The sequence below is a fragment of the Zalophus californianus genome, chromosome 5, assembly GCF_009762305.2.
Source record: "Zalophus californianus isolate mZalCal1 chromosome 5, mZalCal1.pri.v2, whole genome shotgun sequence".
NCBI classification, from domain to species: Eukaryota; Metazoa; Chordata; class Mammalia; order Carnivora; family Otariidae; genus Zalophus; species Zalophus californianus.
In genome coordinates, this window is record NC_045599.1 from 72,835,488 (window position 1) to 72,859,666 (window position 24,179).

Sequence of the window (24,179 nt, forward strand, 5' to 3'; positions counted from 1 at the left end):
CAAGTCATGATCCCAGGGTCCTGGAATGAGTCCTGCATCCAGCTCCCCGCTCAGCGGGCAGTCTGCTTCTCCCTTTACCTGCCGCTCCCCCTGCTTGTGCTGTCTCTCTCTGTCTCCCCAACAAATAAATAAATAAAATCTTAAAAAAAAATTTAAGATGAAAGTCAGTTTGGTATGTAATCTGACAATTTATCTTTCTTAATTGGGGTCAAAATTAAGTTCAAAATTAATTCAACATCTAAAAGGTAACATTATTTTCATATATGTATAGTGGCAATATTGCTGATGGGCATGGTAATCTTGGGTGGGGAGGGGGTCCATGTAACTTTAGAGGTAGATGATACAAGATCCTAGTCTAGGTTTTCTGAAATAACCTAATACTTGTCTTTATTCTGGTTTAAATGTCTTCTGATTAACTGTAAGATGCTTCAAATTTTCCTTAGAAGCAAGGTCATGAAAAAAATAACCAAGATAATTCAACAAATAGAAATCCAAATAACACATTTATTGTTAGATCACAAACATTAGGCTAAAAATGTAAACAGTCTAAAAGTAGATATAGACTCTCTTCCCTCAATAGTTTCAATTCCCAAACTTACACCATTAGTTAGCTTAGCAAGAAGTTTCTAAAGCATCTTGTTAGCTTTATCCACTCAAAACATCTAACATGTCTATCAACAGGAAAATTATTAGTTAATTCATTGAGTGGAATAGAGCCATGAAAATAAAGGAGAAATACAGTTATCAACATGAAAAAAATCTAACAAATATACCTGTTGAGGGGAAAAGGTACAAATGAATACACACAGTATGATACTATCCTTATAATAGTTTGAAAATATGCAATACAACAGTACATATTGTTCAGAAGTACAAGCAGAGGTAGTAAAAATGTAAGGAAATGTACCAGAATGATATCATGAAATCCAGGGTGGAGATGAAAGTAGGATGAGATTGGGGACAGGTACATAATGAGCCTTAGCGGTACTGGTATTGTTTTATTCCTTAAACTGGATGGTGGGTACATGAATGTTTATCATAATACTCTTTATGCCTTTTCATATGTCTCAACATTTCTTAATAAACTTGAACCCAATGTGCTTAATTATAATGACTCTGAATTATTCAAGCTAACGATGTGTGCAAGTAGATGCACTACTGACAGGCTGTGTGTAAATCAATTTATAAAAACCATTTTTAAAATGCAATATGCGGTATGCTTTTTTTAAAGGATATCTGTGGTAATTTTCTCATTCAACATTCACTCCTGGGTACCTTGAGTGTAAAAATGACTTATTGAATGAAGGCATGTTTGATAAACATTAACTGAATGCTGAATACGTGGCAGGTACTGTGATATATACTCAGGAACTAAATGCGGAGACATAGTCCCATCCCTAAAGGAATTCTGTCTAATGAGAGACAGACCTGTAAATAAAAAACTACATTACATTAAGACTTGGTAAGAGGTGTGTACTGTGCTAAGGGAATACATAGGAGGGATCTGCTAAGGGATCTGCTAAATGTGCCTGTGGGACGTACAGAAAACTTGTAGAAAAGGAGATGATATGCAAGGATATTGATGCTTTAAGAAAATTAATGGAATCACTGTACTTAGAATTCCCTGACACCTGACTTGTGAGAATTTAGTGCTGATCATCTAATCTTACTGCCATGTCACTTTAAAACTATATTTATTTGGATAATAAAAAGTAGGAGTTTATTTTTATGGTCACAAGTATATTGATGCATGTATATAGATGTGTATGTGTACATATATGAGATAGGTATATGTGTGTGTATATATCTCATATATATATACACACACACATATATATGTATATCTATATATCTTACTTCCTAAAGGACTGAGATGTCCTATAGTTAAACAGACAGCATTAAATACCAACAGCACACGAGTCTATTGTTATCAGGCTGGTGTTGCTGAGGATAGGGAGGGAACTGAGAAAAAGAGAAAAGAATATTTATGACATAAAATCTAGAAAACTTCATTGTAAAAGTTCTTTCAAGATTTAAAACACACAGTCTTTATTATTCCACCACAAAACAGTTCAAAGGGAAAAAAAAAAATATGTTCCAACAGGAAAAATTACGAGAACCGTTTGATGTGAAGGTTGTAGAAAACATTTACATATGCTCTCATGGAAAGTTAGAATTTCTATTATTATTTTTAAAATCAGTGTAGAGGTGTCACGGTAGAGATTAAGAACTATTTTTACAGTATGGGAAATCTAAACATTAAGAAAAATTTTAATTTTCTATTTTTGATGCTTTTGTTTATACTGTTTTACCCACAACATAAATTCAGTAAAGGAAAGGCTTTTGCAATCAACTATCACATGTTTAAAAGCACAAAGAAATAGTTGTGAGATAAACAGTTTTCCAGTTTCTAGGTAAGTCCAGCTTATCTAACTAGATTACTAAAATTCCTTGGAATTAACAGATAATTAATAGGGAAGGAGGCTGTTGTATAAAAATTAGTGTGTAATTAAAGTATAAGTCAGCCATGAAATAAACTTATTTTCCTGAGACAAACATATTTTTGGATAGTCTTTTTTAAAAGGTTGAGAAAATGATTCATAAAACTATTTTTTTTAAGATTTTATTTATTTATTCATAAGAGACAGAGAGAGAGAGAGAAGACAGAGAGGCAGAGGGAGAAGCAGGCTCCCCACTGAGCAAGGAGCCCGATGCAGGGCTCGATCCCAGGACCCTGGGATCATGACCTGAGCCAAAGGCAGACACTTAACCATCTGAGCCACCCAGATGCCCTTATAAAACAACTACTTTAATGGCTAAAAAGCACAGTAAAAAATTCAACATTTATGCTGAACTTTTATTTCAAAGAGTTTTTGGTCTTTAAGTATACTTTCAAGGAAAAAACATCCTCAACACCAAATCCTGTTGACACTACTTCTTTAAATCTTTCTTAAATAGATCCTCCCCTTTCCATTCCTATTGTGAAAGATTGGGTTCAGGTTCTTACCTCTTATATGAAATATATTAATAGCCTCCCAAGATGCCTATCTTGTTCAGTTATTCTATGAGGAAGACAGTAAGAAAGAAACTTTTGAGTTAGGATCCTCTGTTATTTGTTGCTTTATACCACCAAACCTCACAACAGCAGTTTAGAGAGGCTCTTGAATGGTCCAGACTGCTTCAAGAAAGTTCAGACACAGTGTAGGGGGTATGCCAACCTAAAAGTCTACAGTGTTTTCGAAAAATTTCAGTTGTGAAGTACTCCCCCAACTTCTAAGCTACACAACAGGTTTGACTAGACCTTACAAACTGAGGGTTTTAATAACACCAATGGTCATATTGTGAGGAGGCAGGACATACAGCATGCCTTCTCATACACGGCCACACAGTATTAGCATTGCAGAACAATTTTGCAGCAGCTAAGTTATAAATTCTAAGAAATCATCTCATAGATAAACTCTCATAAGGAAGGAAGAATATACACATGCATGCATGTGTGAAGTAATGGCAGAAAGACTGCAAATAATGTAATGTTCATCAAGAGGGAACTGGCTTAATAAATTGTTGCACACCCATACAAGTGAAATCTAAAAGATGAGGTATAATCACATGGAGCGATTTAAAAAATATATTAAGTAAAAAAATCTAATTGCAGTACATCACTTAATTCCCATTTGTATAAAAAAAGTAATATATTTTTGGGTGCATGCATATATATGCAGAGACTATTTCTGGATAGCAATGCAATAATTTATGAACATAGGTTACCTATAAAGAATAAAAGTAGCAGGGTCAGAGGAGTACTGTTCCTCATCTCTGCCCTGCTGTACTGAACTTTTCCTCATATATGCCTTTCTCTACTGTCAGAAATTTTCTATTAGTATGTATTACTCTTATAATGTAAAAATACTCAATGGAAAAGAAAACTAGCATTTGATGACAACCTCTTCTAACACATTCTACTCATCTAACTTCACACTAGCTAAAGATACAGCAAACACAATAGATGCCTAACAAACATGCCTAACACACATTTATTGACTACCTTCTAACCTACTCTGTGCCAGGACTGTTCAGGCAGTGTTGAACAGCTGAAGTCTTTAAAGTAAAAATGAAGGAAATAATAGTCCCAGTTTTCACATTCCCTCCACCTACCCCTCAGCTCCCATACCATCCCAAAGAAGGATATTCTTAGTCATGGCATTCTAGAATTAGGACTCTGATTAGAAAAGGCTATGGTGACTCTTTTTTTGTAGTTGTTGTTTATTTAAGTCATCTCTACAACCAGCTTGGGGCCCAAACTCATGACCCTGAGATCAAGAGTCGCATGCTCCTCTGCCTAAGCCAGCGAGTTGTTCCTGTTGGTGACTCTTTTTAGCCAAAGTGTTGCCTCTGCTAAATCCCTGAGGAGGCTCTTTTCCAGGGAAAACTGGCAGGGTTGGGTTAGATCTCAAGGTATCAACTATCTAACAGGAAAGATGAGCCAGCCACAGCATGCACACCTCATTACTACCACTCAGTTCTCTTTTAGTATCTCCTTCCTTCCTAGTATCTCCTTCCTCTCAGAGCTGGGCGAGGGCTTCACCAGGCACCCCTGGTTTTTACCTCAGGAGTGAATCCTTCCCAGGAGCCAATTAACTACCATCCTCCCTGGGAAATAGTGGCCTAACTATCATTGGCTCAATCTTATCAGGTGTGGATTTTTAGTACACTATTATTCACATTTTTATTATCATAACAACTTAAAAACAGGCAGACACTTGCTTCCCTTTATTTCCCATGGAAAGAAAATCATAATAATATTCTTTAAAAATATCCTCAAATAAAAATTTGTTATTGCCTTACACATATTTGAACAAGAACGGGTGAAGCTAACACATACAAAAACAAAAATTACACTTTTAAAAAATGTCAAACACAATGCAAGTATTGCTTGAAACAATCATTTAAAAATCATCTAATGGGGCTACTGGTCCCACAATTTACCCTACTACTCAGCGTCCTAAAGCAGACATTGAGGGCACACAACACAGGACTATGGAGAAAAGAGTTAGGAACACCACAGACATTCAAACAGTGGAGCTAAGAGTGACAGAAAATGATAAGAAAGTGGCTCCATAGGCCACTGTGAAACACAGCGTGGCTTGTCACCTTCTCCCTTACCTCCACTTCTACCTGCACACATCACGGGGCTGCAGGTGGAAAGCTTCAGTGGGAGGACTGCATACGTTTAAAAAGTAGAAAATGTAAATGGGGTCAGGCAAAGTTTATGGCTGCTTAACTGCCGAGGCCCAGGATACTGTCTGTCTGCCTGGAAGTGTTATGAATTCTGAGGAGGACAATAGTACTGAGGAGGGCCCAGATGGGGGAAACTGGAAAGTGCCTATTTAAGTCTTACTATGGGTTCAAGGATAGATGGGGAAAGCTTTCAGGTTTCTTTCCATGTAGCCTAGTCTTGTTCAGTAATTTAGGAGAAGAGGTAGGGATTCTGTCAAATGAAATACACGTGAATAGAGAACACAAAAGAGAAGTACACACACTGAAGTTAAAAAAGTATTAATTTGCATCCTCTTGTTATTACTAAATAAGTGCCAAAATGCTGCCAGAAGTAATCATACTCAGTACAGTCTGAAATGACAAATTTTCATTTTATATAATTTGCTATGGCCATAAAATATATTAATGTGAATGTGTATGTCCACTGGCAGATTTGTGGTTCTACCATGACAAGCCCTAAGTTGACAGCCTATATGAAGATTTCTTTTGGCAACTTTAGGCCATAATGTAGAAAACTCCCCCCCAACAAATTTCATATAAAAACACACACAAAATGTAATCTATGGAATATGTATCCTCTGTAAATAAGCACAATTAAATTTATAGATACCACGTATCCAATGTTCTCTGACAATTTAAAGTTAATGCCTCCCACCCTTGCCCCCATCTCCTGGATTAAGAAAAATATTATCCATAATAATACTTCTTGTTCTTCCTTTAGGTTACAAAAAAAAAAAAAAAAAAGGTAGTAATCCTGTACCAGTACCAGCAAAACTTAGGTCTTGAGGAACACCCAAAGACTGTCTATATTTAGAAACCAGAGGGGTGCCTGGATGGCTCGGTTGGTTAAGGGTCTGCCTTCAGCTCAGGTCATGGTCCCGGGCTCCCTGCTCAGAGCGGAGGCTGCTTCTCCCTCTGCCTCTGTCCCCGCTCCTCCCCTGGCTTGTGCTCCTTCTATTTTTCAAATAAATAAATAAAATCTTAAAAAAAAATAAACTTTAGAAAACAGAAAGGTAAAATAAACTTAATGATACAATTTCATCTATCTAACTGAACATTAAGAGGAGAAAATCATCTTATGTCATTAGTGAACCCCATAAAACTTAGACACCTCAGTATCTTGTTCAGCTATTAAGTTCCATTTAGCTCAAAATAGATTTCAATGCCATGTGCAGTTTTCAGTTACTGAACTAAGCTGAGTCTGTGTCTACAACATACACAGTATTCCTCTTTGACAGGTTATTTACCTTCCTGTTACCAATTCTTATAAGTTTTAAAAGTAAATGGTTCGCCATCACTGAGTTCCATGGTCAGACCTAAGAGTCACCTGGCTCTGACTTGAATGGAAATGATGATGTTAAAGGGAAAATGGTCTGAGAGAAGGACAGCCTCTGTTGAAGGGCAGGGTAAGGTTCACTGACCTCTGGGCACTCTATGCCATTGTGGTGAATCACTGCTTTGGGGAAGCAAAAGACCCTGTGGCCCATAAAACCTGATGATATTAAGAAGAGGGAAGGAATTTACACTTAGAATCCAGGGTCACTACTAGAAATACAACTTTAAAAATTCAAGGGTAAGGAAAAACACTCTATTTAAAAATGAATTACTAATGTTCTTTCCTTTAAAAAGTATCTGGTAAACCCATATTATACAGATGTTCATTACTTATTCAATGTACAGCATTGAGAGATAAAGAGAACTGTTAGAATACAAAAATGCCAAGGGTAATTCAACTACTGCAGTGTAAGTGTGGCATAACTGATTCGTCATGACATACAATTTTCTAAAAGCTATTCTGTTAGAAGGCAATAAATGAGTGCATAAATGATTTACATTCTTCTGAACCATGGTTATTATTCAGTATTTTATTCTTAAAAATATATACACCCTCTACTATTATGTTTATTCTCTAGGGTATAATAAAAACATAATTGAATTTGATGAAAAATAGACTTTATTCTAAATGTAGCATACAGCACATACAGCTACTCCCTTATTTTATCCCTTGTGAAGATCAACAGTCACTTCAGGTGGTTCTGTTCTAGGTTTGCTTTAATATATGGGCAATAAAATATTTTTAATTTAAAAATTATATCCTTATATTCCATGTCATATTCTTTTTAATAACATCTGAGTTTTGACCTAAATAACAACTTATGAATGCAAAATACAATATTTTAATCACTGTTTTCCTTCTAAGCATGATTTCTTATTGATCAGGTAGGGCAGGAAATTAACTACAGATGGTTTAGCAAATAAAAATGAAGCAGTCTATAACAAAAGCATCAGAGTTCAGTGATTTGTTTTGTTTTGAAAAAACCTAAATGCTATTATGAAGGCAGGTTACCTCTTAAAAAATATTTAAAATTTGTTTTAATATAACCATCTCTGGAATTTAGATAAATGACTTATAAATATATTTAAGCTAGTATTATTTTCATTTATAAGTTTCTTTGGGTTAAAAATTGCACAATTACACTAAAGTTTAATATGGTTATTTTATACTTATATATAAATTATAATACGTAGGCTATAGTATGGTTAAATTACATTACATATGCTATCTTTAAAAAACATATAAACACATATATGTATATGTATGTGCATGTGTGTGTGCGTGGGCATACATATATGGGCAATGCAAATGCAAATTCAAAATAAGAGGCTTAATTCTTCCTGTTGAAAATAAGGGAAGAGATTTCCCTCTCTTCCTTTTCCTTAAAGTATCTTAGAAATTTGTAATTTTAAGAATTTTTTCAATTCCCATGAAATGTGTCCCTTAAAAGACTAGATAGACCTTTTGTAAGCTTTCCAGCCAGGACTATCTTTCTCAAGAACCTGAAAGCCATCGTTTCAAAATGCAAACAAGCAAGGGAGATGGCTCCTTGGCTCCGAATTCCGGCCCAAGATTAGAAGCCTAACTTCAGTATATGCACTTTGTTCCAATCTGCAAAATCACACCTTGTCATAAAGATATGAGAAGTGCGTTTCTCCTCAGGATAAAACCAATTAGCTAACACAGGTATCCTTTAACACAGGTGAAGTTATGATGAACTATGCGTGGAAATGTGCTGCCAAATCTTCCCTGTGAAGACTGAGCTATCACTTATCTTGAAAACATGTTTGTAATGAGTCGTATCTACTAGGTTATATAAAGGGGTGAGATTCCTAGCTCTGTCTTTGCATACTTTTAGCAGAATGCCTGTGATATGCATTGCACTCTAGTTTAAAGCCTGTTGAATAATAGAAGTGTTTTTGTTCTCTTCTGCCTTTGTGGAGAGAATGTCGGGATGGGAGATTTTGTTTTTAATTATAATTCCCCAAGATTATGCTTTCTTTTGAATTTATTTATGCCCTTTGTTATAACAAAAAATTGACTGCATTCTTATATAAAACATGACGGGAAAAAAAATCACAGGAACATTTCACTTGCTTGGTTTGGTTTCTTTGACAATTCAATATAACTATACCTTAAAATTTAAAAAAGGAAATACTAGGTATCATTCTACATTAGAAATTTTCACTGTAGTTTGCATATTTATAACCTACATGAGGTGAATTATTAGAACCCTTAACTAAAAGGACTCAAGTAAGTGAAATGATTGACTCTAAGATCCACAAACATATAAAGACAAAGGGCTTTCTGTTAAAAAACCTACTAATGGCAAACTCCTTAGTTGTCCTTGCCACCCTTAGGGTTTGGCAGCACTAAGTTTGGAGTAGGTGATGAAGACTAACCTTGCACGGCAACTCTCTATGGAGTCTCCACCCCTCCAAGTGAAAAGGAGACTTACAATGACAAACATTACATAAAAATAATATATTTTTCATGTTCTGTTTTCAACAACTCAAGCAATCCATGGCCTTATGCTTATACCATTTTATTACCTTAACTTCAAATTCTTAATTTCTATGCTTATCTATCAAGTGAGGATGCGTAATGCTAAGCATATTAATGAAAATTCAGGCCATCAATATTGGCAAACTAAGAAATTAATAGAAATTCAATAAACTTTAATTTACCTATTTGAAAGCAGTGCCTAAATTTTCGAGTCTTATTTAAAGTACTAATCAGGGGCACCTGGGTGGTTCAGTTGGTTAAGCATATGCCTGCCTTTGGCTCAGGTTGTGATCCCAGGGTCCTGGGATCATCAAGCTGGGCTCCCTGCTCATCAGGGAATCGGCTTCTCTCTCTGCCCCTCCCCCTCAAGTGTGTGTGCACTCTCTCTTTCTCTCAAATAAATAAAATCTTTTAAAAAAATAAAGTACTAATCAGATAAAGAAAATCATGTTAAATTCAACAGGGGAGGGTCTCAATTTTTCTCAGGAGTTAACACTAAAACTAGACCAGGTAAAGTATGTGTGAATGAAACATGAAACCAACTTATTTTAAGTAATTAGCAATATTTACCTTGTAGCATTTTGTTCTAACTTTTCATCAATGTCACTGAAGATCTGCTTAAATTCCAAGTCTCCAGGAAACGAATTTAACAGACAATGTAGGTCAAAAGAATTATGGGAATATTCATCTCCACAATCCATTCTGAGGAATAAGAATAAAAAACATGTCAGTTCCTCCAAAATAAAGGGAAAAAACCCTCCAGTTGTGATACTAAACCAAAAATAGAAATTTCCACTTATAGCTAAAAAGAAATATAGCACTAGAAAAACTAGGGTACTATTAAACTAGATAGAATGTTTTGTTATTTAATTTTCATGAGGTGTGACCTAATTTTCACACCTCTCTATGGTTTGAAAGCTCAACAAAACAGCACCCCTCAGAGTACTTAAGCATCCTGCTGCTTCTCCCTGTAACCAAGAGCTCCAAAGGAAATCACAAAGTCTCCTAGACCACTGTGAACAAGGGTGGTGGCAGCAAGAATTAAACTCCTTCCCTCCACTCTTGTCAAATACTGACTGATCTGGAAATCCTAAACTCTGAATTTTAAGTGTCATCTGCTAGCCCTATTTATATGTGAAGAAGGCAAAATTTTCCTTGAGTTCCTCTATCACCCCTGTAAACCTAAATACCTATAACTGACTAATACATATGCTACTCTTCGTAGAGAGATATGCATTTTCCTACTATCAGATCATTCATTCAGTCAGTCCATATATACTCTTGAATGTTTGATATCTAAAAGGCACTGCTGTTGAAGCCGGGGATATAGTTGCAACAAGTCAAAGTCCCTGCCTTCATGGAGTTTTTATGTTTTAAGAACATATAAGCAGGTATACTTTATAAAAGATCACATGCTAAGAAGTGCTATGAGCACAAGTAAAGCAGGGCAACGGGATAGACTGAAAATGATGGAGATGGGGCAGAATGTGAACCATTTTATTTAGGGATATGTTATTTTTGGACATAAAATAGTGCTTATAAAGTATGTAATGACTGATGGTATAAATGAATGAGAAATTTAAAAATTACATTGTAAAAAATACACATGGAATAAATATTAACAAGAAAAAGGCTTGGGGAATGTGCTTTTAGTTTGGATAAATACAAAATATATGAAAAATTGTCTAAAAAGTTTTGCAGAGGCTTCTATAATGAAATAGCTGAAGACAACTAAAACATTTTAATATAAAAGTCTATGGCATCACAAGGTTTGTCATTTATAAATTCAATTAATTTCAAATACAGAATAATCACAGATATGTCATTTTAAAATACCAAAATTTTCATACACTTATATCCTTTCAAAATATTTTGCAGTAAAAGGTGTAATTTCTCAAATATTTACTTATAATGTGTCATAATAAATACTAATTTGAAATCAGGCTAAAAAATAGCCAAAAACTTATAAGATAATTGGTAGTACACTGTATATCCATCAGAAGTTATACATCTTTAGGGCACCAAAACTTCAATACTTCCATACAACCAATGAGTTTGAGATCCTCTTGTCTCCCTAGCAGCTCAACTAGTTACAGCTATTATCAGAATATTTCCTTTATACTAAATCCAATGGTCAATATTACTAATAATGAATTCAGCATCTGTATTTGCATGTTTTTGAATAATTTGGGGTAGTTCAGACGATGAGCCATTCAACGATTGTTGCAAGAAAATTTCACTTTTGTAATGAAAAAATTTGATTGGCTGAGGGTTTTTGTACAAAGCTCAAACTTAACATCATCATAATAATAAAAAAAGCTCAAATTTAGTAAATACTTTGTAGCTTGCCTCTCTAATAAAACCAGTTTTATATGAATACTCTGTTCAGACTTGTCTTAATTTGTCAATACTATAAAGCCTCATTAGTTCAGATTCTACATATTCAAAACATAAGAAAATAGGTATAGGAGTCAGCTAAAATATAACAGCAAAATAGCAATATGATTTGTTATGTATCTACTATGTACAAACCAATATACATCATCTTCCTTAATCCTAATAACTCTATAAAAGTTATTATCCTCATTTATAGTGGAAGTAAGGTGGGCCCAGAGATTAACTAACATGCACATGTTCCATAGCTGCTACCTGGTGTTAAGAGTAGAATTTGAACTGGATTTATTTGGTTCTTAAATTTAAGGGTATCTGGTCTCCTGAGAAATGAATCACTTATTGCATACAAAATACAGTTTTGTAGAAATATTAACCAAAATGTTAAAATGGTTATCCCTGGATATTTAGACTACAGTTGATATTTTCTTCTTTATACTTAGTGTTTTCCTATATTTTGGCAGTAAGTACTAATTTTTACACGTTAAAAAGCAAAATTCAACCAAGTAAATTTGAAGATCTAATTGGCTTTGCTAAACCATTTATGAATCGGCAGCACCTCATCTAGCAAACAGAGAAGCACTCCCAGGAGTTGTACAAAATGGAAGGATTTTATTGAACACGGTAGGGGCATAAGAGTAATTAGTAAAAGAAAAGGATTATTCCAGACAAGGCTGTTTTCTAGAGGAAATATAAGGGGTCTTATTATGCAGATGACATTTTTCTTTAGGGGATGGAGATGACACAGGTGACGAGACTTATTGGCACTGATGGAAAGAAAAATTTCCTGATTGACCAGTTAAGGCCACATTTCTGGTGGAAGCTGAAATTGCAATTAGATTGGGTATTAAACTCCAGTTTGGGAATTTGGGCTGAGTGACACCTTTTTGGGCCTGTGGTTTTCTTTTTTAAACATACGTAATTAGGAAAAATAGTTAAAAAAGAAATTATGCCTGCTCTCAAGGAGCTTTTGATCTTTTATTTTACATTTTCTATGTCTTCATTTGAAACATTTTCCAATCTTAACACTCTCTTGCCAATTCGTGTTTATCATTCCTCTCAAAACCTAACTCAAAACTCATATAATTCCTGAATATCTCTTGACTAACTGAACATTTCACCAAACTTTTTGTATTATTTTGTGGTTTTTGTGCTTGCAAGTGCTGTTAAAAGAAATCTGTGGTTCTGTGTTATTGTGGTATTAAATATGTGTTATATCTTTCATTGAAATGAGTGCTGGGGTAACACAATAATGGACTGAAACATGTTAAGCATTCAGATGGGGTTCAGGACATGGTTTTGAAGGATATCCAATATATATAGTTGTGTGATTTTTCTGTATCTAACCTCAGTAGAGAAGTTAATCAGTAAGTACAAAGAATACATTAAGGGAATGCCATTTGATAACAACAGGGTACCAGAATGATGATGGTTCAGAGCTTTCACATGATTAGCATCCATCTGTGACACTTCTGTATTTAAGATACCATTCCAAGGTGATGAAGGACAATAGAAAAGTAAAGAGGTAAAGGGGCAGCAAGTTTAAAATGCTGTGTGATAGGATAAGAGAAAACTTCATGGGCAAAATAGAATAGGACGAGGAAATTAACCAGAATGAAGAGAGATTCACAGGACCAACATGAGAAATAAATTAAAAGGACAGAGTAGACTATGGTAAGTGATGCTCAAGTTTGAATGTAAAAGTTCAAACTTGAATGACAGAAGAGAATGGCAGTGATCCCTGCAGGACTGTGGTGACAAAGCAGCACACACTGAATGAGGACAGGCACTAGTCCTCTCCCTTCCTTCCATGCACTCCCTGGGCCCACACTGTGACACAGTGCCTGGGTGTCATGAGGACAGGGAGGGAGAGAGAGAAGGAGAAGAAGAGAGAGATTGGACAGTCTTTCCTCTAAAGGGGTAGAGACAGTAAAAAAAAATAAGACAGTAAGAAAAGGAGTCAATAGAAAGGGCATTGTTATTCTCTAAGTAAAAATAACTATGACCTTAAGAACAAAAAAGTGAATTATTAAGGGACTAACATAACTTGACAAATACCTCAGTGGTATTTCAGAAATGCAGAAAAACCTTTAAAAATTTTAGGGGGAAAAAGAGGCGGCTGTGAAGTTGTGGGTCAAGACGGAGCTTCACATTCTGCTTATGTTTCTGTACTGCTAATTATTAAACTGTTGTCACCAGGGAGGTAATCATCATTTGACATAATGAATGAAGTCTCTTATCCTAATCCATGATCAATCAAAATTGGGAGTTGAAACTTTTTAGAGTAGAGCAACTTTGTTTTTGAAATTGTCATTCCATAGTCATTTTAAATAGTCATTCTTCTGTAATGTTTCTGATCATTTTTGGTATAAGATTAAAAAAAACAGTGCTTAATATTTCAAACAAGTATTAACAGCCAATCTAATATTAATTATTGCCTTTTAAAAATGAGTAATGTTTGAAGAATTGTATCTAAAACAAATACCTATAGATCAAATTTCAGCCACAGGCAAATTTTAAGAGTTGAGTTATAAATTCTTAACAACAGTGACTATAATAAAATATGTACATATTATAAGCATGGCCAGAAACATTAAAATAAAGCAGTAAAAAAAAGTCAAACCTCATGTGATCAAAAGAAAGCCCACAAAAGTAATTTTGGAATCTCACTTGTCTTTTAACATATTTTAAAAAGATACCTTTCTAACCTAGGGTCTCTTTTTCATTATTTAAATACATATAATGATTAGCATCCTCATTTTATCTTTTTTTCCTGTTTCTTCAATAATAAAAATCCAGAGTGCCATTTTTCTTATAACCAACCAAATGCATGCTTTCTCATAATCATCTATACACTTTCAAAAAGTGAAAAAAGACAGAAAGACCAACCATTGGGAAAAAATCTACACTGCAAATGAGTTAGTTAAGGGGAAACATTAGGACCATGTGACTTCTCTGTGGAAAAGCCCAGAGAGGAAGGTCCCATGCCTTTTCAGACCTATGCACAACTGTGGACTTAATGTGTCCACCAGCTCTAGTTTACCTGAAGTCCTACTGTTTAGCCTAAAATAAACACTTTTAATGAGCATGGCAAAGAAATGTTCTGATTAAAAATTTATGTTTCACATTTAACTAAACAAGTTTCAAAATATTCCACTATACTGAAACACATTTAACTCTAAACACCATTGAATCAAGAATCAATAGATTTGAGTTCTGATCCTAGTTCTGTTAATGTGACTTTGAGTAAGTCACTTGATCTCTCAAGAGGGACAGAGCTCACATTCCTCATTTACAAAATGAGATGGATGGGTTTATTAGGCTCTGAGGTTTCTTCTAGCTATAAATTTGCTGTATTCTATAAGGAATGGTAGGAGGAGGACCTATTTCTGAAACGCTCTCCCCCCAAATTAACTTTTCCAATGGACTATTTCACTCATTAATACCATCATTCTTCCTGTATCATGCACTCAGAGCCATTTTTAATTATTTCCTTTTCCCTTTCCCAGGACTGTTACATGAAAATTGAATCGACAGCTTAGTAAGAAATAACATGTGGAAAGAGGAAATGTGAGGTAGCAAGATATTCTTTTATGGTAATAGGTAGATGCCCATACTGTTTCGCCCCCAACCCCCCAGCTTTCTAAAATATTCTAAGAAGCAGCTAGCCCATGTTTCTGGGCTCCTCTGACTTGGCATACTCTTCACTCAACAAAAGATAAATGAAACCAACTGACTTTGGGTATTATGCCTCCACAAGGAACAGGGTGACATTAGGGAATCATACCTTCACAGACACCATGTATCCCTGACCCATTATTCTTTGTATTTTTTATATTCTTTGCATTATTTGTTGTATTGCTGGTTTGCTTTGAGTCACTGGTTTGAAAAAAAAAAAAAGCAGAGTGAAAATAAATTCTGACCAGCTTTTTGTTCCCAGCCTGGCTCATTTTTACTTTTCCACCCATACCTAGTCACAAAGTAGTTCACCTGGATCATTCACAAAGTCCTACCAATATCATAAATATAACTTTACTAAAAATCAGTATCATAACTTTCCCTAAATCTTGAAAATTTTATTTAGTTCAGTGTATTCATTTATTCAGAAATGGACTAAAGGTATGGTGGCTAAATAGTAATTTTAATAATTACAGCTAACTTTTATACAGCATTTTTATGGACCATGGATTGTTCTAAGTAATTTATATGTATGAACTCTTTTAATTCTTACCATAATCCTATGGGATAGATACTATTATATTCTCCACATTAAAGATGTAGAAACTGAGGCACAGAGAGGTTTTTGAGATGCCCAAGATCACTTGCATAGGAAGTGGCAAAGCTGGGATTCCAACTGCTTCAGTGGCTATCCTTAATCCCAATGCTATAAACTGCCTCCCTGTATAGACTTGTACTTAAAAAAAAAAAAAATCAGTATTTTACGTCTTATATGTATTGACTTATTTACTGCCGTATGTATTTGACAGCTTTCCCTAGAACCATTATAAATTTCCTTCATTATGAAACGAATTTTCAAAAATAAATTTGTTTTTAAGGCTAGATCTTCCCCCTGTGATATTTCAAAGTCACCGGAAATTTATTTCTTTTCAACAATTACTGAAGTTGAAATTTCAATGCTTTAGCCTCTCCAAAGACTGAGAAACAACCCAAATGGATCTCAATTTGTTGATAGTCATTTAAAATACCTTATGCATTAAAGTCCTATATTAGGAAATATAGAACTTGATTTCTATTCTTTATTTTCTCAACTCTCATGTATGTATTAGGATTCCTATCACAGACTGCTATGCTTTCTATTAACAATTGCAGAAATTCTGATTATTTTAATTGTATTAATGGGAATATTAATATATATCCAATAAGTAAGCATATTAACATGTTATGGCTATTAAGATCCCCTTTGTAACTCCTCTATTAGTAATTTAAATATGTGCATGTATGAGGGAGAAATTGACAGGAGCAGTCAGAATACACTATTGTAGCTTGACAAGCAAACAGAATTAATTGTCATATGTTTTACCCACCAAATCTGACGCTGCTTTCTTTATTCTTCAATGCATTTCTCTTTCTAGAAAATATTTTTATTTTATTAATTCTATAATCTTCAATATGCAATCCTAGCCATCTCTTGCTTTAATACAACAGTGAAACAAAGATAATGTGAAAACAAATTTTAATTTCCATATTCTTTTATAACTTAGCACTATATATTTCACATGATTTAAAAGTCATAAAATTGTTATATATTTTTAGATTAGACCTAAAGATAGTCACAAATCATGGGGTTAAGGATTAACTAATGAATTTCCAGGCACAGTAAATACCTTATTAATTTGGAAAGTAGTACAGTAGAAAGTTTAAGTTATGGAGTACTTTAAAAAGGCAACTGTATTGCCTATCAACTAGGAATAATAACAAAACAGCTTGTAAGATGTGTTGATTACATTTTTAAGGAATTTTCTTTTAATAACTAGGTAAGAATGATTTAAACTTAGTATGCACTCTGTATCTAAATTGGTGCTTCTAAAGAATGTGGGTCTTAAAGTATGTTCCAAGGATTTAAGAATTTCTCCTAAAATGCTGTTAATAATATTAAGTTAATAGTATTAATAGTATATTATCACTAACTAGTTCTGTATCATTAATATCCCTTTCATCTGAGTATAAACATGTTCATTTCTTGCTTTTTAGAAACCAACAAAACCCTCCCTAGAACCTCCTTGTATTCATAGCCCAACATCTGCAAACAGTAGTACATATTTCCTCATCTTTTATCTTCTCTCTCATTCACTTCTCAATTCAGAGCAATCTAGTTTCTGCCTCTATTTTTGCACTGAAAGTAACAAAATATTTTTCAGTTCCTATCATACTTAATCTTTGCACTCTTTGGTACATACAGCTACTCCTTCCTTGGCGTCTCCTCTCTTGCCAATCTTCCTAAGCAGTACAGTTTCCTAGTACCTTTCTTGTCCGTTACACATTTATTCACAGCCTCCTGGTAGGAGTTCCCAATTTAGGTAGCTGTCCAGCTCTAATTTCTCTTTTTTAATCTGATAGACAATGTAGGGAATTAAATTCCTAAATCCTTGACAATGTCAATTTCTATGCTAGAAGACCCAGCTTTCCTGTCAGAACTAAATATCCAAGATTAGACATCTGACCCAAACTGAACCATCAGATGCAAAGAAATTCTGAAACTTGGAATGAAGGCTGGGATGGGGAACCACTTAGTGGTATACCAACCAAGTTAAATCCAGTTAAATTCAAGAGAAGGTGCATGGATTTTTTTCCTGAGGCCCTATAATTGCCCACTTCCTTCCTAATGAGACTAAAAGTTCATATAGTTGTTTTTGGGTTTGTTTTGGTTTGATTTTGTCAGAGACACACAATAAATCTTCTCCCTGTTCCAGTGAACAAGAGCCACTGTTTTTTCTTTGCTTAAATTAACCAGACTAGTTTTGTGTGATATTCAGAGTTCTCTCTAGAATCTGCTTCTCATTTTAACTACTTTCCCTAAACATTCTTCATTCAAAGCTACTGCTGCTTTTTATATAACTTAACCAGATTAGATTTTGTTTTTTTCTAAAGTATTTTAATTTTTAGAAATTCTGTTTTACTTTTATTCATTTGGATTTCGTCCTCTTCAAATCTCAAAAAAAATCTATTCCTATTAGTTCTCAGGTTGTAGTCTTCCCATAGATCCCTACTCCCCTTGCTCGACTTGGGGAAGGAAATATAGAAAGTTTTCCTCCCTTTCTCTTCCAGTTCATTTCAGGCTGGAATTCTTCTTACTCTACATGCTTTTCAGTGATTAACCTCATCCATCTATTATCTCTATGATGAAAATTTAGTCTGTATCTCTAACCTAGTTCTCCTCCAAAACCTCAACACATAATTCCAAACATTTACTAGGCAATTCCACATTGCTGTTTCAAAGGTCCCTTGAACTCAACATGTCCAAAATTTAATCTTTTCCTTAAACTGGCTTCTCTTCCTATATTACAGGGTCACCACCTCCCTAATCTCTCTCCTTTCCTTGCTCTAATAACTTAAATCAGGTGTCAGTCAACTGTAGCAGTCTGTGTTTTCTATGGCCAGCAAACTATGAATGGTCTTTACATTTCTAAAGAGTTGTAAAATTAAAAAGAAACAAAAAGAATAAGCCACAGTGGACATGTGTAGTCCATAAATTCTAAAATATTTACTATCCGGCCCTTAAGAGAAAAAGTTTGCTGACCTTTGTCTTAAATGATCACCAAATTCTTTGACCCTTTCTCTTCCCTAATATATTAAATGGTAACCAAATGCTCTCAAATTTGACTTCTTCCTCTGTGTGCTTCCAGTGTCTTAAATCTGACATTATATCTTTCTGAAAAAAAGGAAAAACCTCCCATCTGGCCTCCAAGACTCACACCTTGTGGTTTAATAAGAAATCCATTTTGGTTATTCCTCCTTGTCTTCCTCTACCTCCCACCTTACTTTGTCCTATGAATCTCTTCCATTTGGCCATTCCTGAGTTGTATGCTTTCTAAAAATACTGTAATCAGAACTACAGCACTTTCCTGTGAGTCATTCTAATGACTTATTGAACCTGACTAGGGGGTTGTGGGAACCCTCAAATCTGTAGTCAGCTGGGCACAAGTAGACATCCCCTGGAGATGCCTTTTGAGGCTCTCATCTAACGTGGATGCAGTCTTGTGGGACTGAGCCATTAACCTGTGGGGTCTGTGCTAACTATAGGTAGTATCAGAATTGAATTAAACTGAACTGTAGGACACCGAGTTTGTATCAGACTTGCATATTAGCATTAAACTTCTTGTTTTATAAACCAAATCAGATCATTTGCTACCCTACTTAAATACCACTGAAGGTTTTCCACAATGAGTAGGACAACTCCAGGCTTTTTATCTTTGCTTTATATATATAGTTCTTCATATTTAACTATATTTTTTACCATAACTGTCCTTGATTAACAACTTGAAATAGCGTCCTAGCTGTAATTCCCTCTATTAAGGATGTTTTCAGTAGAAAATCATATTTATGGAAGGTATTTACTTCATCGGTGTCCACAGTATTATTTATAGGCCACATATAAGTATAACATAATTTAAGATCTTTAAACAAAAAAGTTATCTACAATCATGGCTTAAACCATTTTAAATGGTTCTTAAGAACTTAAGCCATTTTTTTTTAAATTGTTAAGAGGTAAGAAAATATACTAGTGAAAAATCAAGGTTTAACATTTAAGCTATTGAATAAAATTTAAACGTGATACCTTAAAACTCTTTCCAGTTTCCATTTACAAAAAAAGGAAATTAGATAAAAATTATCTTTAGGGACTCTTCTAATTTTAAAATTCTATTAATCATGTGATCTATTTCTCTAATATTTAATCTTCTGTTTTATTGCCTTTGCAGTATATTTTTTAATTCTATAGTTTAATAGAAGGAAAATTTGTTGTTGGTTAAAGCAAATTCTTATCAAATGACCTGAAAATCTATGTAAAAAGCAATCAGTGAAAATCAATATAGGATTTCTTCATGTTAAATCTGAAAATCCATCACTATACTTGCTTTTTACTTTATTTGCTGCTTAACATATCTCAACAGTGAACCTATCATATCAACATAGTCATCATGATCCAAGCTGCAAATAATAGAGAGTGTCAGTGTCAATTTTGCTTTCTCATACTTGCTTCCCTTCACTTCATCTGATTTTAATAATTCCTGTCAAACCACAAACAGTCCAAATTACCTTCATGACACAGAAGCTTTCAAAGAGCAGACAGAATCTCAACTTTCATTTAGCAACTACAAAAGAAAGCTGTCCAGCTGGACAAATATTATTTCCACACTTGACAATCTCTACAGTTGAGCATGCATTTTAATTTTAACTAAACCTGCCAGGAGTTTGATATGAGCTTCTTGTTTTGTGTAGATTGACTCACAGGATTATCAGACCAATGACTGTAACTGTGAGGAAAGAACCCAGCATTTTTCTACTAAAAGATAAATCATATACCAAAGCTGAAGTATCAAAATGAACGTGTAAGACATAATGTGAAGGCATACATTACAGGAGGAAAACTACTTAAATTAGATGGTTTAATCACTAAATAAAGTCTAAACATACAGAATACATTTTTTTTTAATAGTAGGCTCCATTTATTAACCCAATATGAGGTCTGAACTCACGACCCTGAGATCAAGGATCATGCGCTCCACTGACTGAGCCAGACAGGCACCCCCAGAATACGTTCTTGATATAATTTTAAAAAGAAAAAGGTAGTAAGTAAAAATAAAATGTAAGAAAGTTAACATTTTATCCATGCATACCATTGAGAAACAGGTTCTAAGAATAAAAAGAGATTTTTATTTATTTATTTATTTTTTTTTTAGAATAAAAAGAGATTTTTAAATTGTTTTGGGCTGACTCAATGAATAGTCAAATTTCTAGAACAGGTCTATGCATCGAATTATTTAATAAAACTGATGTTCTTGATAAGATATTAAAAAGTCCACTCTAAACTAATCAATGTGCCCTTGTACAAAGTAAAACTTCAAAAAAAATCATAGTAAAAAGAAATAATGACACTAAGTTTGTAGAAAAGTATTAGAATAAAAGCTACAGTGTACAACTATATTAAAGACTATTATATCTCAAAGTCTATTAAATTTAAGTCTAAAAGTTTCAAATGGTAAACTATTTCTGGGAACATTTACTGTCTCAGCAAGGCCTAAATTCCTTCTATAGCTATTAGAACCTCACAAAGGCCAAATGGCAAGTCTTCCCTCCAAGTGTTACACTTAACACTAATTCTGGGCTCTCCCTTCTCCAAAGGCCAATCCATTGACTATTACAGCACTGTTTCTCCCCCAACTCTATCCTGGACACCACAGCTGTTTCCCTTACCAGGTCCTACCCTTTTCTTCCTCTTGGTCTTTGGACTGGACAGATTAATCTACATCCATGTCTTCTGCTACATGTGTGTTGGAGCACCTGTTCTAACTATCCAACTCCATACTGGATAACTCTCATGGATGTTCCACAGGCACTTCAAACTCAACATGTCCCCAGACAATCTTATCATCTCCCCTCTGAAACTTCCTTCCTTTCTTGAGGTCCCTATGACAGTTAACAGCACCACTATCAACTCAGATATCCATTTCACTGAGTGGGAGTCATCTTCCACATTTCAACATTCTCTCACTAATCTCATAGCCAAATGATCAGTTTTTTCTGTTATCTCTCATATCCATCCATTTCCTACTGCTCCTGTGTAGATTCAAAGTCCATCATCTCCTTCTACTTCATTTTCTATCCTACCACCAGAATGATCTTTTTAAAACAGAGACAGGAATCAGTGTTTATAGCAAGATTTTAAACCACAGGACTGGGAGAAAAGTCATATTCTTAAGAGAAAGAAAAATCAGAAGAAGGAGTTAATTTGTGGAGGGAAATTTGGCAAGGAGGGAATCACCCAAACCAGGATGTTTTTTAGAATAAAAAAGGTAGTGAAAGTAACTAAAATTATACCATTTTTCAAATTTTATTAACCAATTAAACGGTTTTATTTTATATGTGGACCTACATAATATTCAAAAACAATTTTCAAAAATAACATTCTTTCAAAAAAAATTTTTTTAAAGATTTTATTTACTTATTCATGAGAGACAGAGAGAGAGAGAGAGAGAGAGAGAGAGAGAGAGAGGCAGAGGGAGAAGCAGGCTCCCAAGGAGCAGGGAGCCCGATGTGGGACTCGATCCCAGGACGCTGGGATCATGACCTGAGCCGAAGGCAGACGCTTAACCATCTGAGCCACCCAGGCGCCCTCTTTCAAAAAATTCTTATATCTGTGCTCATTAAAGTAAAAAGCCTGTATTATTTCAATATTAAAAATACACACGATTCATTTTCATATACTTTTTTAAAGATTTATTTATTTTAGAGAGAAAGAGCACATGTTGGGAGGAGTGGCAGAGCGGGTAGAGAGAGAGACAATCTCAAGGAGACTCCCGACTGAGCAAGGAGCCCAACTGGGGGCTTGGTCCCATTAACCTGAGATCATAACCTCAGTGGAAACCAAGAATGGGATGCTTAACTGACTGAGCCACCCAGGCACCCCTCATTTTCATTATATTTCAAAGAATTTCTTAGTTGTATCTGTCACAGATATTTTTCTGAGGAAAGCATTTTTTTATGATCATATTATTTTTATATTTTTCCAAATTGCATTTTAAGGTTACTAAATCTTAATTTTTTTATGGTAACATTGACCTTTTTTAAAAAAAGATTTATTTATTTGAGAGAGAGAGCATGAGCGAGCAAGTGGGGGGGAGGGACAGAGGGAGAAAGAATCCTCAAGCAGTCTCCCCACAGAGTGCAGAACCCCACACGGGCTCAATCTCAGGACCCTGAGATCATGACCTAGCCAAAACCAAGAGTTGGCCACTTAACCGAGCCACCCAGGCACCCTAACGGTGAGGAAATTTTAAATTGCTAACACCTATATCATCTTCCTCAGGTGGTTAAGTTATCTGGTGAATTTATTAAGTTCACAGCAAATTTTGCTAAATGAAGAATATCCTCAATTTTAATTTTTAATAATAAAATACATTCTTAAAAGTAGTAGTTTTTGGTTTATTGTCTCCGTGCAGAGTGCCTTTTCTGGACCAATAATTAAAAAAAAAACCTCAAATACCTATAAATTAAATTTCTGAAATTAAAAAAAACCTCATCAAATATTTATGATTATTTTTTAATGTTTTGCTAAATTTAGATGCTGCAGAATTATAGGACTTCCCAGTTCAACTTTACTCTGAACTAGAATATCAATTTATACAATTTTTAAAAATATAAGTTCCATGAAAAGATTTTTCTCCTAAGTCTACATCTTTCAAAACACAATTATGGAATTCTACAACTAAATCTTGTACACCATTTGAGTTCTCATCATTTAATTTGTTGTTTCCCCTTAAATTTCATGGGGATACATTTCAAGGTCTTCCTATATGTGAGCTTTGTTTTCAATAATTCAGTTCCCTAAATGCTTCTAAAATGATTTTCCCCCCACCATTTGTTGAACACTTTCATTAAAGATTTCTAACTGATTTTGAAGAAAGTACAACAAAAAAATTAGAGGATAATTTTACAAGAGTATTTAATACTAGGCACATGGATGGCTCAGTTGGTTAAGTGTCTGCCTTTGGCTCAGCTCATGATCCCAGGGTCCTGGGATCGAGCCCCATGTTGGGCTTTCTGCTCAGTGGGGAGTCTGCTTCTCCCTCTCCCTCTGCCCTTTTCCTCTGCCTGTGCTCACTGTCTCACGCTCTTTCTCTCAAATAAATAAATAAAATCTTTAAAAAAAAGTATTTAATACCATAATAGGCACTTAAAGCCAATTTATAAAATACAGTAATTCTTCAATGTTTCAAACATTTCTAAAATCCAAAAAGAGAAAGTATATACTGCCATGCTTAAGTTCTTTGTTTTCCTCAAAAGCAGTCTAATCATAAAAAGTTAAGGCTGGTTTTATGTACGTATAAATATTTGTACTTTTTGACAAGAACATCTCCTATTTAGATTGGTAGATTTTGAAGATTTCTGGGGTGTAATTACGAATTACCATGTCATCACAACATATTTCAAG

The 24,179-nt window shown here is 34.5% G+C and overlaps 1 protein-coding gene across 6 annotated transcripts in view; it reads right to left on the minus strand.

The window, feature by feature from the left end:
• The window catches only part of KIAA0825 (KIAA0825 ortholog), a 414,781-nt gene that overhangs the window by 350,657 nt on the left and 39,945 nt on the right, over positions 1–24,179 (minus strand). For 5 of the 6 annotated variants that reach the window (XM_035727666.1, XM_035727664.1, XM_027605650.2 and 2 more), the window contains one exon: positions 9,689–9,820. In XM_035727666.1, the coding sequence (XP_035583559.1) occupies positions 9,689–9,819 (131 nt within the window). In that variant the 5' untranslated portion in view covers position 9,820. Of the gene's footprint in view, positions 1–9,688; positions 9,821–15,296; positions 15,389–24,179 lie in introns of all 6 variants that reach the window. The other variant, XM_035727663.1, reaches the window with a different exon arrangement.